This window comes from Cinclus cinclus, chromosome 2 (assembly GCF_963662255.1).
Source record: "Cinclus cinclus chromosome 2, bCinCin1.1, whole genome shotgun sequence".
Classification (NCBI taxonomy): Eukaryota; Metazoa; Chordata; class Aves; order Passeriformes; family Cinclidae; genus Cinclus; species Cinclus cinclus.
In genome coordinates this window covers 117,593,261-117,606,456 of record NC_085047.1, presented here as the reverse complement: position 1 = coordinate 117,606,456, position 13,196 = coordinate 117,593,261, and the positions used below count along the sequence as shown (strand labels likewise).

General features: G+C 68.2%; 2 protein-coding genes across 3 annotated transcripts; one reads left to right on the top strand and one right to left on the bottom strand.

The window, feature by feature from the left end:
• Positions 1-1,107: 1,107 nt before the first annotated feature.
• Positions 1,108-8,026, top strand: APBB1 (amyloid beta precursor protein binding family B member 1). Of its 2 annotated transcripts, XM_062515262.1 has the most exons (15): positions 1,108-1,136; positions 1,636-2,307; positions 2,732-2,910; positions 3,195-3,251; positions 3,327-3,430; positions 3,786-3,822; positions 4,247-4,384; positions 4,499-4,623; positions 5,179-5,184; positions 5,291-5,405; positions 6,078-6,162; positions 6,661-6,744; positions 6,849-6,970; positions 7,616-7,792; positions 7,859-8,026. In XM_062515262.1, the coding sequence occupies exons 2-15, from the start codon at positions 1,776-1,778 to the stop codon at positions 8,024-8,026; spliced, it is 1,929 nt and encodes a 642-aa protein (XP_062371246.1). In that variant the 5' UTR covers positions 1,108-1,136; positions 1,636-1,775. The 2 variants fall into 2 exon arrangements, with proteins under 2 accessions (XP_062371246.1, XP_062371245.1); XM_062515261.1 differs by lacking the exon at positions 5,179-5,184.
• Positions 8,027-8,655: 629 nt separating this feature from the next.
• On the bottom strand, positions 8,656-12,575 carry SMPD1 (sphingomyelin phosphodiesterase 1). Its single transcript, XM_062515259.1, has 6 exons — positions 12,366-12,575; positions 10,800-11,599; positions 10,104-10,275; positions 9,910-9,986; positions 9,355-9,500; positions 8,656-9,280 (listed from the first exon to the last, which is right to left on the bottom strand). Exons 1-6 carry the CDS (start codon positions 12,549-12,551, stop codon positions 8,865-8,867), a joined length of 1,797 nt encoding a protein of 598 aa, XP_062371243.1. The 5' UTR covers positions 12,552-12,575; the 3' UTR covers positions 8,656-8,864.
• Positions 12,576-13,196: the final 621 nt, after the last annotated feature.

Genomic DNA, 13,196 nt, shown 5'->3' with positions numbered 1-13,196 from the left:
GCCCCAGGGCAGTTCCACTGTGCTGGGCACTGTGAGATTCTCTAGGGCTGTGTCCAGTTCTGGGTCCTGCAAGAGACGCTGAGCGTGTCCAGGGCAGGGAATGGAGCTGGGAAGGGGCTGGAGCCCCAGGAGGGGCTGAGGGAGCTGGGAAAGGCACTCAGCCTGGAGAAAAGGAGGCTCAGGGGGGACCTTCCCAGGAAACAAGTGACAGGACAAGAGAAAACAGCCGTAAGCTGTGCTTGGAGAGTTTCAGGTTGGACATCAAGAGGAATTCCTTCATGGAAAGGGCTGCCGCGTACTGGAAGGGGCTGCCCAGGGCTGCCCATCCCTGGAGTTGCTCGAGGAACAACTGGCTGTGGCACTCAGTGCACTGGGTTGAGTGACAAAGTGGGAGTCAATCACAAGTTGGACTCAGCCTTGGAGGTGATCAAACGAAGTGACTGTGATCCTGACCAGGGTCAGACTGGTCCACACGGGGTGCAGGAACCCCGCACACCCTGTGTCACCATCGCTGCTCCCGCCTGGCCCACCCGGTCCCTGCAGTGCTGCCCCTGCTCTGTTGGCAAGAGCTGGGAGCCTCGAGACCCTCGCGGTTCAGCCCAGGGTTTAGGGGTTCCGGGAGCACCGCAGCCGCAGGGAGTCCCAGCGCTGCCCCCGACCCTGTCTCCGGTGTGGGGGCAGCAGGGTGGAGCCCGGCGGTGCCGGTGCCTCGGGGGAGGCCGCTGGGGCTAACGAAGGGCTCAATTGGGCTGAACTGGTCCGTGGCACGCGGGGCACCGGGGATCCCGCTGCCCGCCCGGAACAGCTGGAACGGCGGGGCGGGCACAGGCAGCGTCGGGGTCACCGGCCCCGGGAGCATCACCGGGGGGAAGGTTCCCCATTCCGCCCAATTCCCGCTGCCACCCTCGGCAGGATCCAGCTACCCGCCGCCGGCAAGGCCTGCGGCTCCCGGTCCTGGCGGGTACTCGGGGTCTCTGGTGGTGCGTGCCGGGAGGGCCCGGAGAGCTCCCGGGGTCCTGCGCGGTGCCGGTGCCGGAGGCGGCGCTGTCCCCCCCGTCGACCGGAAGAGGAAGTGACGCGGCCCCGAGCCCCCCACCCTCCCCCCGCGACCCCCGGCAGCGGAGCCGCCGCCGCAGGTACCGGCAGTGGGGGCAGGGAACGGCGGGGGGGGGCGCACGGGCCGGCCCCGCCGCGCTGCGGGCAGGGATGGAGGGGCGAGGGGGGTGCTGAGGCCCGTGGAGACCCCGGAGGCCCGGGCCGGGAGGGCGAGGGGGTGGAGCGGGAGAGGTTGGTGGGCGCGGGGTCCCGGTGGGATGTCCCCCGGCAGGGCCGTGGGGCGGATGCGGAGGGGCCCCGGGCCGGGGGAGTCGCGGGGTGACCCCGCTGGTTGTGGTCGTTGCGGGGACTGCGGGGGACGCGGGGGCAGTGCGGGATGCCGGGGCCGAGGGGCATGCTGGTGCTGGGGTGAGGGGGGGGCGTCCCCGCGTCCCGGGGGAGGCGTGGGGGGACGCCGGTGCTGGGGAACGCTGCCCGGGTCCGTGAGGGGGCTGCCAGGGGATGCCGAGTCCTTGGGAGGACCCAGGGCCGTGGAGCGTCCGTGGCCGGGAGTCCCGGTGCTATCCCCGCTCCCCACAGGCCCGATGGACGCGGAGGCGCCCCGGGGGCTGTAGGACCCCCCCCCTGCCCTCCCCACCCCCAGCGGCGGCAGCTGCGGCCGGGCCGGGCCGGGGGTCCCGCCGCGCCGGGGGTCCCGCCTGTCCCCGCGTCCTCGCGCCATGTCGGGGGCCCTGAGCAAGCGCAGCGACCTGGCTAACGACAACCGGTGCCCGGGGCTGAGCCTGGGGCTGGGAGCGCCCCCCGACCCCCGCACCGGCCCCGGGGGGGCCCCGGCCGAGGAGCTGCCCGGCGCCGGGTGGGCGAAGGCCGGGCAGGACCAGAACCGCAACGAGCTCGAGCCGGGGCCGGGCCCGGGGCCGGGCCGATCCCCCGGGGCACGCGGGGAGTCCCCCGGAGCGCTCGAGCCGGGGGTCCAGGCCCGCAATGCCCGGAACGCCGCCGGGGACCCACGGGCCCTGCTGATCGGCGCCTCAGAGGAGGAGGAGGAGGAGGATGAAGATGAGGAGGAGGACGAAGAGGAGGACGGCGCCGGGGTCTCTCCGCCGGCTCTGGGCACAGAGCGGGGCCTGCGGGAGCCCCCAGGGCGCAGTGCCAGCCACCTCTTCGGGGGGCCCGGCCCCGGCAGCGACGAGGACTCCAGCTGGGCCACGCTGAGCCAGGGCAGCCCCGGCAGCTCCCCCGACGAGCCAGGTGGGCACCCGACCCGTGGAGCCCCCGTGACTTACGGCTGCCCTATGGAGCCCCACAGTGACCTCTCGCTGTCCCACAGCTGCCCCGTGGAGGTGTCTGACAATCTCTGGTTGCCCCACAAGTACCCTACAGAGCCCAGTGGCTGCCCCCACCTGCACCTTCCTGTCATGCCCCTGTGCTCCTATCAGCGCATCTCTTCTAGTCTCTGGCTATGTGCCCACTGCTACGCTCCCCGCCCCCTTGGGTGCCGTCCCCCAGCCCCCTGGGCACTGTTCTGTGTCCCCAGCCCCTGTTAGTTCCATGCGCCCCCCCTTTGCTCCCTTGTCCCTCCGGAGCCCTCCTGGGGCATCCCTGTGTCCCTGGGGCTGTGTGGAGCTGTGTGTGGGCTTGGGCTGACCCCTTCTGACCCCACCATACTCTGCAGAGTCGCTGTGGCCATGTGGCGCAGGAGCACACGGGGACCTCCCCCCCGGATGGCTGCGGGTGCAGGACACCTCAGGCACCTACTACTGGCATGTCCCCACTGGTACCACTCAGTGGGAGCCCCCTGGCGGGCCCCATGAGACCCCTTCCGATGGCAGCACCCCCACCGAGGGGCCCACTGTGAGTCAGGACTAAGGGGCTGGACTCGGACTGGGAGGTGGCTGTGCAGCCACCGTGGGGCCACAGGGGTGCTATAGGGTGTGGGGTGACTGGGGGATGATGGTGGGATGGTTGTGGGGGGACGCAGGGCACCCGTGGTGTGGGCATGGGTTGCTCTTGGGGTTACCATGGGACTCCCATAGTGTGCCGTGGGGTGACTGGGGGGAGCCGTGGGGCACTTGTGGGGTGACTGGGGGGCTGCTGTGGGACTGCCCTATGGAGCACCCTGACCCAGGCCCCTGCAGCTCTCCTGGACAAGCTTTGCCCCGGCCGAGACCTTCAACGATGGGGACCTGTGGAAGGTAAGAGGGGGTAGTGGAGGGGAAAGGGTGGGGGTCAGTGCCCCCCCCAGCCCCACAGAGTCCCCTTGCCCCTAGGACCCCACAGCTGAAGAGGAGGAGGAGGAGGAAGAGGAAGATGAGGAGCCAGGAGTGTCGGACCTGGAGATGCTGTCACCAGGCCCAGGATCACCAGGAGAGGGGTGCGGTGTGGGGCACGGGACTGAGGGGACACATGGAGAATGTCGGGCATGGGTGGGGCTGTGCCTGGGTCCTTTTGGGATGTGGGACCCTGGGTGACGAACAACAGAATGGACAAAGGGTGTCCAGTGTGAGGTGGGGTTTGAGTGGGACAGGGACCCAGGTTTGGGGCAGGGAAATGTGGTCTTGGGGTGGGGGTTGGACTTTGGAGAGTCCAGGATCCGAAGGCAGGGGCTGGGAAGTACTCAGGGTGCAATGACCCCGGTGTGGGATGTGGGGGATCTCAAAGGGCTCTCAGGGACAGGGGTGGGGAGCCCCCGTTGAAATCACTGACCTCCCGTGCCCTTCCTCTCACAGCATGGCCCTGGGCGAGGAGGATGCACTGGTCTCCAAGGTAGGGTCAGTCTCTCCTGACCCTCCCAGCCCACAGAGCCCGCTCCCCAGTCCCATGGGGTCTGGTCCACGGCAGGGTGGGGGGCGGGCTGAAGCGCCGACCCAGGGATGCCTCAGGGAGGGCATCCTGCAGGGAGGGCATCACCTGCATGGGAGGGGCCTCGGCCATGTCCCTCTGTGGGGTCTGCCCTGTCCCGAGGGCCAGGGACTGTGCAGATTGGGGCGGTGAGGGCTCGGGTTACTGCTGGGGAGCTGAGGCTGCCCCGCACCATCCTCCTGCCCCCTTGCCCCTCACCATTTTTGCCCCACAGTGCCTACCCCACACCACGCCTTCCTCATGTTCCATCCTCCTGCCCCACGTCACTCCCTTCTCCACTGTCCCTTCCCCACAGCCCCTGCCCCACACATTTTCCCCTTGCTCCCAGGGTCTCCCTGTGCGCTCTCTGGGCTGGGTGCAGCTGCGGGAGGAGGAGCTGGGTCCCGGCCGCAGCAGCAGCGCTGTCAGCGCCTGCATCCGGCAGCTCTCGGGGCCTCGTGATGGCCCCCCCGGCAGCTGGGGGGAGGTGAGTGACCCCAGACCCCCCTGTTCCCCCCACATCCATCCCACATTCTCTCCACCGCCCCCCCCCCCCCCCATCTGGGGGGACACAGTGTCCTGACCGTGCCGTGCCCCCCAGGCACGGGCACTGCTGCTGCTCGAGGAACGCACGCTGAAGCTCGTGGACCCCCAGGACCGGGCACTGCTGCACGCGCAGCCCGTGGGCGGCATCCGTGTGTGGGGCGTGGGGCGGCACGGCAGCAGGTGGGGAGACCTGTGGGGCTGGGGGCACGGGGATTCCCATGTGTGTGGAGCTTGAGGTGGCACTGGGGTCCGGCATGGTGGGCGTAGGGTTCTGGTGTGTGCGGGGGGCACAGTACATGAGGGGCCGGGAATCCTGTGTACATGGGGTGTGGGCGCGGGGGAGATCTGGGTGTGTGGGACCCCCATGGGGAGTGGAGGTCCCACACAGTGTGGGGTGGGGGCTCTGGAATCCTGTGTATGTGGGGATGGGCATGGGGGCATTGGGTGTGGAGGTGGCCATGGGGCTGGGATCCCCACATGGGTGAGGTGTGGGGCTGTGGGGTCACAGGTGCACAGGGGTGGAAGGTCCCACATGTGGATGTGGTCAGGTGGGTTGGGCAGGTGAGGGCTGCGGTGAGCAACAGTGAGCTTCCCCCAGCAAAGGGTGTGGGGCAGGATCAGACCTACTCCTAGGGAGGTGTGGGGTGGGTTCTGGAAGCTGGGGAGGAGGGGGGGTCTGTGCCCCACCAGCACCCCCTAACCCTGCTCTGTCCTACTGTGCTGCCGGGGACACAGGGAGAGGTATGGCCCCAGCCTGCCCCCAGACCCCCAGTGTCCCCAGTCCTGGCTCGGACTTGGTGGGGAGGGGACCGGGGGTGGTCCTGAGCATACCCCTTGTCCCCCCTAGGGACTTCGCGTACGTGGCCCGGGATCCCTTGACACAGGTGCTGAAGTGCCACGTGTTCCGCTGCGAGGGGCCAGCCAGCGCCATTGCTGCCGGGCTGCACCGGGTCTGTGCCCAGGTGAGACTCCCCCCAGACCTCCCCAGGACACCCTCAAACTGGCCCAGTGGTTGCACCATGTCTGTGCCCAAGTGACATTCCCCCCACTAAAACTTCCTTGGGAGCCCCGGCTCTGGCTGGCACTCGTTCTGTGTCCAGGTAAAACCCTCCCAGCCCTCTGCTGGGTTTCCCCCCCAGACTGCCACCTTGGCCTGAGCCAAGGTGGCATCTGCCTAGATGAGACCCCCAGAAAGCTCCCGAGAACCCCCCACCTAGTCCACACCAGGTCTGGGCCCAGGTGAGACACCCCCAAGATCCCCCAGGCCCCCCAGGTAACCCACCCCAAATTCCCCTTCCTTGGTCTGCACCACATCTGTGCCCAGGTGAGACCCCCCCCCCCCCAGAAACCTGCCAGGACTTGCCCTAGCCTGCACCACATTTGCACACAGGTGAGAGCTCCAGGCCCCTCCAGCCAGCCCCCAGACCTGTTCCTGGGTGAGCCCCTCCCCACCCCAGTGTCCCCAGTGACCTGGCACAGGGGCCAGGGATCCCTGGGGGTCCCTCTGGGTGTCCATGCTGTGACAGCCAGGATGGCTGGGGGTGCCCCTCGTGTGACATCTGGAGGACTGTGGGTCACCACGGGGGTCCCTGGATGTCACTGTGGTGTGACATCGTGTCCCCCTGTCCGCCCAGCTGACGGCAGAGCGGCGAAGTGCCCGGGCAGCAGGCAACGGCCTGGGGACAGACCCCCCCCGGCTGGGGGAGCCTCCCCTGCAGGGTATGGGGCTTAGGGGAGGGAGAGCTGGGGTGGGTCTGGGGAGGCACCTGGGAGTCTGGGAGTGACTAGGAAGGGTGGAGGACTTCTGGGGGAGTTCTGCCAGCGGATAGGGTGACTACAGGAGAGGGGGCCTGTGGCTCTGGAGGTTGCATTTGTTGGGGTAGGGCAGCTGGAAGAGAGGGTGGCTTTCAGGGAGGTTTGGGGGGTGTCTGACAATGTCCGCCACCACAGCAGGGCTCCCAGCTCCCAAGAGAAAGGCAGTGCAATTGGGGATTGGGGGTGTTGGGAGTTCTGGGGATGCTCTGGGGGAATGGTGGTGTGCTCTGGAGGGTGTTGAAGGGCTCTGGGGAGGTCTGCCATATTCACCTGCACGGGAGTGCCCAGTGTCCAAGAGGTCTTCGGGGGGGCTGGGTGCTGGGTGAGCACTGAGGGGTGGGGAGGGATTCTGGAGGGGTATTTGGGGCCCTGTGGGGGTGTCTGACAGTGCTTCCCCCACAGTGGAGTTCCCAGCTCCCAAGAGTGAGGTGGTTCAGCGCTTCCCCGTGTGTTATCTGGGCTGTGTCCCTGTTGCCAAGCCAGTGGGTGAGTGGGGGACTTGAGGGGAAGGGGGGAGTGTCTCGGGGGGCCCCTCCAGCCCAGGTGTGGCAGCTGTGGCAGCTGTGGCTGTGTGTCCCTGTGTCCCCCAGGCATGGACGTGATCAACGCGGCACTGGAGGCAGCACTGGCCCCTGGCTCAGGGGAGCCCCCTGCACCCACCCCCGTGGTGGTCAGTGTGGCCCCCGCCACCCTCACCATTGCTCACCGCCAGGTGTGTGCCCTCCTCGGATCCCCCCTGCCCTGGGACCCCTACCCACGCCCACCTTCACCCACCACCAGGTGCATCCCCCCCGGGGACCACCACCCTGGCCTAGGGGAGCTGTAGTGACCCCCTCGCACTCTGGTGAGAAGTGTTGACCCCCGTCCTCACTGGTGACCCCTTCCTGTTCTGGGGTCTAAGTGAGCCCGTCACGTGCCAGAGGGGCTGCAGAGACCCATCCTTGTACCAGGGAGCCACGATGGCATCGTGTCCCCATCCCACCACATCCCCTGGGGATTTGGGGGGAATCCCCTCCCACCCTGGGGACTGTGCTGAACCCTCCCAACCCCAAGGTTTCACATTGACCCCCCCACCCTTCCTGGTAGACACCTTGGTGATACTGCTGCCCTGCTGACCCTGTCCCCATCCTGGGGGTGCCTCGATGACCCCCTCCCCACCCTCGTGCCCCCCCACCCCATCATGTAGGTGCCCTGGTGACCCCTTCCCCTTGCCACGGGCGCCCCAATGTCCACCGCTTCTCCTGTGGTGCCCTGGCAACCCCTCCCCCACGCGTTGCTTTAAGCCCTCTCTATGCCATGGGGGCCCTGGTGCCCTCTCCCCAACCTGGGGTGCCCCAGTGACCCCCGTGCCCCCCAGACAGAGGCGGTGCTGTGCGAGTGCCGCGTGCGGTTCCTGTCCTTCATGGGGGTGGGACGCGACGTCCGCGCCTTCGCCTTCATCATGGCCAGCGCTCCTGGCACCTTCCGCTGCCACATGGTGTGGTGTGAGCCCAACGCCGCGGGGCTCAGCGAGGCGCTGCAGGCTGCCTGCGTGGTGAGTGCGAACCCCGAGCCCCCCACGGGCTCCCCGCTCCTCCGCTGACCCCCTCGCTCCCCACAGCTCCGCTACCAGAAGTGCCTGGATGCGCGGCCCCAGGCCTCCAGCTCCTGCCTGCCAGCGCCCCCGGCTGACTCAGTGGCACGGCGGGTGGGGTCCTCTGTGCGCCGGGGGGTGCAGACCCTCCTGGGGACCCTCAAACCACGGCGGGGAGGGGCGCAGACCCCGTGAGTGGGGGCAAGGGTGTGGGGGGCGTGCGGGTGGGCAGGGCAGCCTGGGGGGCAGGACCCCTGACCCAACACTCCAGGGCACAGAGTTACCTGGGCTGTTGGGTCAGGGGTCCTGCCCCCACCAGTGCTCTCACGGTGGGTCACGCCCCCCCCCCCCCCCCCCAAGGTCCCCAATGCATGTGGCGTAATGAGGGTCTGTGTTGTACTAAGTCATTAATTAATAAACCCATTCCACCAGCCCGGCTCGGCTCTGCATTTGGCCTCACACAGGGAGGAGCAGCAAGAGGAGGAAGAGGGATGAGGGTGTTGTGTCTGGTTTGGGTCTTCTAGGATGTTGCAGGTGAAGAGGAGCAGTGGAGTCCATCCACACCTTATTAGGGGCCTGATGGGACTACAGGGATCACAGGCTGATCCCAACTGTGATCCCAGTGGGTGAGAAATAAGCAGGCAGGGTGGTGGTGGTCATCCCCGAATTGAGTCTCCCCGTGTGGCTGTGGCTGAGAATTGCAGTGAGGATAAAGGACAGTGGGGTCCATCAGTACACCTGTACTGGGGGGGTGATGGGAGCACGAGGACTGTGTGCTGATCCTGATCGCAGGTCCAGTCGTGGTGGGAGTGGATAAGGAGGGGTGGTGGTGTCCACTGTGCCTTTATTGTGTAACTGGTGGGACATGGGGACTGTGTACCACTCCTGACCTCACTCCGAGCCCCGCTCCTGGTGTTACCATGTGCTGACTAGAGTCACGCTCCTTGCATAACTGCGTCCCTGCCCTGCTTCCCGTGGGACCACTGCTCCTGGTGTGACCACGTCCCAGCCCCTGCTCCTGCCGACCCCTGGGTCAGCAGAGCCGCCGCTGCTGCCAGAGCTCCTGGATGCGTGGGAAGGGCAGCGTGGGGTGCAGGGGCCGGCAGAGCGCGGGGTCGGCGGCGCGGCCGGAGCGCAGGGCACAGAGCAGGGCAGCCTTGCAGGGGCTGCCGCAGGGCTCGCGGGGCGGGTGCCCCTTGTGCAGGTGGAACCAGAAGAGCTGGAAGAGCTGCTCGTCGTCCTGCATCCGCCGCACCAGCCGGTCCCAGTCAGCCGGGAAGGCCGTGGGCAGCCCGTAGGCCTTGCGTGCGCTATAGAGCTGCTGCCAGCGCAGGGGAGTCCCCGGGGGCGCCGTGTTGGCCTCCGTCAGGTTCAGGATGAAGGTCTCGTGGTCCAGGACCGCGTGGGAGCTCCCGGGATAGGAACCGGCCACCTCGTACACGCGGTACCCTGCGGCAGGAGGGACGGTCAGTGCCAGGGGGTTGGGGCCGTGGGGGGGACGCACAGCGGGGTTTGGGGCGCACCGGGATTGAGGTTGATGTAGGTGGTGACACTTGGTGCGACGAAGGCAATGGAGACGGGACGTGACAGTGTCTCCTCATCGTAGAACAACTCGAACTCGTCCAGGTGCGTGTGCCCGAAGAACTGGGCTGCGATGGTGCCCTCGAACCTGCCATGGTGGAGGGGGGGAGTGGCATCCACACTCCCAGACCCCCACCCTGGAACCCCAACCCGAGCCTGGCCCTCGGGTCTGGTAACGTGGGGTGGGGGTCTGGCACATGGGGTGGGGGTTTGGTGCATGGGATGACACATGGCGTGAGAGTCCAGGGTGTGGGGTGGAAGTCTGGTGTAGGGGTCCCGCATATGGGGTAGGGGCTTGTTGTGTAGGACAGGGGGACCATGTGTGGCATGGGAGTTCGGAACATGGAGCCAGGCTCTGGCTTGTGGGGTGGGGGTCAAGGACACACGGACAGGGGTCTAGTTTTCAGGGCATGGGTCTAGCACATGGGGTTGGAGGCCAGGGCAGAGTGGGGGTCTGACATATGGGATGGAGGCCTGGGCAGGGGTCAGGCACTGACCTATTGACGATGCGGTAGTAGTTCCAGCTCCAGCTGCGCAGACAGTGGGCTGGGGGAATGTGCCCGATGATGTGCACCTGTGGGCAGGGAGCCAGGGCTGGGGGTTTGCCTGGGGCACACCAGTATCCTGTCTACATATACCAGTATCCCAGTATATGGGGCACCCCCTGTATCCCCCCAGAACCCCCCCACACCTTCTCTCCATCACGCTCAGCATCTGCCAGGACCCCCATGAGCCACTGGAGCTGCCCTGCAGGGTCAGTGGCGTTGATGAGGAGCCAGAAGTTGGCCTGGGAGCAGAAGTTCATGTTGAGGGAGACGAGGCGCAGCCCAGGCCAGACCTGCGCCGTGTAGAACCCGCCGGCCCTGTGTGAAAAAGGAGGGTCAGTGCTGCGTCCCCTGATCCACAAACCCTGCACCCATCCCACGCACCCCCAGCTCTCTGCCACCCACACTGCCCACCTGCCTACAGCCCCCGTTACCCCATAGCCCTCTCTGTACCCCAACCAGCCATGACCCCACTCCTTGCTCCTCTACCCCTCATGAAGCTGAGACACCTGCACCTGACCCCAGCTAGCCTGGTACCCCCCTGCCCCTCCAGCATGGAGACCGCTCTGTGTCCTGCTAGTCTTGAGCCCCCAGTAGCCCCGAGTCCCCAGCTCTGAGCCCCCCGAGTCTGTGCTACTGCAGCTCCCCTATCCCAGAACACCTGACAGCCCAGAGCCCCCCAGTCTGGAGCCCCCCAGTCCAGGTAGCCCAAATGACCCGGGTTCCCAGTAGCCTAGAACCCCCACCCCCGTGCCCTTCTACCCCTTCAATCCACAAACTCCCCATCCCCGGACCCTCAATAGCCTGGAACCCTCCACCCCGGGGCCCTGCCCCGTGCCCACCGCAGGGTGTGCAGGGCGGCAGGGGGCAGCCAGTCCTGCCAGGCCTCAGCCATGGCGTCGTACAGCCACGCGGCCGACTGGTTGCCACGCACGTAGGGTGGGGGGAAGGCGTTCACTGGGGTGGCCTCATGGTTGCCCACGGCCGGGAAGACGCGCAGCCCCCCAAGGCGGGCGCGCAGCAGGGCCGTGACGGTGCGTAGCGCCCGCAGCTGGTCCCCGCGGCTCTGCTGCCACACGTCGTGCGCAGGGATGTCCCCGGTCCAGTACGCTGCCGCAAAGGCGCCCGTGCCGTTACTGGTGCTGTTACTGGTGTGACCGGTGCTGTTGGGGAGCTGGGCCAGCAGTGCATCGATGGTGTGCAGGGGAAGGTCACACTTGCTGTAGGAACCCCAGAACCCCGCCACGGCCGGGCCCTCGCGGGGGGCTCCGCGGCAGCACAGAGGGTCAGGGCAGGCAGCGGCACTGCCCGGCACGTACTGACGGTCCCAGTGCAGGTCCGTGAGGAAGAGGATGCGGCCGGTGGGTGCTCCAGGAGGTGGCGGTGTGGGGGGCCGCACTGGTGGCTTGGGGGCGGCGGGCAGGGACAGGTTCCAGGCACCCAGGATGTCCCAGTGGCCACAGCGGGGACCCAGCAAGAGCCCGCAGGCCTCGGGCGGGCGCAGCACGGAGCGTGCCCAGGCTGCCACCACGTCACCCTGGAACAGCTGGACGGCCTGGCGGCACACGGGCGGCCTCGCCAGCCGCAGCTCCTGGCACAGCCGCGATGCCACGCGCCCCACACGGGCCACGTTCGGCTCCAGCTGCAAGGGGGATGGACATTGGGGATGGTCCCGGCACCCCACACCTCTTGCTATCCTCGTTGCTCTCCACCCATCAGTTCCCCAGGACAGCCCCTACAAACTGAACTCGGCTGCTGACGCTGGTCTGTGCCCGTCAGCACCCCCGGCAGGGGCACCGCACCCCACCTGCCATCACTGTGCCGTGCCCAGCAGCTCCCCGGGACGGAACCCTGGCTGCTGCCACTGTCCCACACCCGCCGGCCACCCCGCTGGATATCCCGAGACCAGAAGGGACCCACACGGTCCCCCAACCCCTCTGTTCCCCAGCCCAGTTTCCTCCTCCCTTTCCGTCCCGCCGCAGATTGTCCCCGTCCTCTGGGGCAGGTTCACCTCCCCATCCCAGCCAGTCCGTGTCCCCATTCCTGTCCCCGTCCCAGCCCGTCCCGCTCCCCCGAGCGATGCCGCTGGCGTGACCCCGCCCGTCCCCGCCCCCGCTCCCCCTTCAGCCGTCCCAGGCTGTCATTCTCCCGTCCCGCCCGTCCCTGTCCCCATTCCCAACCTGGTCTCGTGCCTGTCACAAGCCCCAGCCTGCCCCGGCCCGTCACGAGGGACTGGCCTGGCCTGTCTCTGACCCGTCCCCTCTGTCCCCATTCCCGTCCCGTTCCTGTTGCCCCTGCTCTTCCCGTTCTGGTGTCCCGGTGTCCGCCCATGCCCGTGCCTCGCCAGGTGTTCCGGTGTCCCTCCGGTGCCCCCCGTGTCCCGGCACTCCCCGATCCCCCGTGCCCACCTGCAGCGCCAGGTCCAGCGCCCCGAACAGCACCCGGCAGGCCGGGCACGACACATTTCGCCAGCCCCAGCGCGGCGCCATCGCCACCAGCTGCTCCTCGGGGCCGAGCGGCGATCCCGCCGACAGCGACAGCAGCGACAGCGCAGCCAGGGCCAGCGGCAGCGACCGCCACAGCGGCAGCGCCATGGGGCCCGGCGGGACCCGAGCCCCGGCGGCCATGGCCGAGGGAGGGGCGGGGCCGGGCGGGGGCGGGGCCGGGCTCCGCCTTTAGCGTCCAGGGGCGGGCGGGGCGAGGGGCGGGGCTGTGGGCAGGGCCTGGCGCCGTGGCCGAGAGTGGCGGAGGCGTGGTCATGGGGGGCGTGACCAATGTCCGCGGGATCGGGCGGAAATGGGGCGTGGTCAGCCGGGGCGGGGAACCGTATGCAAATAAAGGACTCGGGTGCATAATGCGCGCGGGGCACGATGGGGGATGGAGTCCTGAGGACGGCGGTGCTCCCGGGGATCCCTGTACCCTGGGGTCCCCCCTCCCCTGCGTGCGGTCACAGCCCCGGGACGGCACTGGGCGCACACCGGGCCAGGGGGTTCCACCCCCCCGCCTACCGCCGCCGCGGGGCTCAGCAGTTCCTGCGGCGGAGGGTCCCAGCCTACAGTCCCCCGAACCTCGCGCGGCGCCGGGTCCCAGCCTACAGTCCCCCGAACCTCGCGCGGCGCCGACCCCGCGTCCCTCCCGGAGCTGGCCCGCGGAGCCTCCGTGCCGGCGAGGCAGGAGCGCTGGGAGCAGCGGCGCACGTGGGCACGGGCTCAGTTTATTGTGACAGTAGCCGGGGAGCA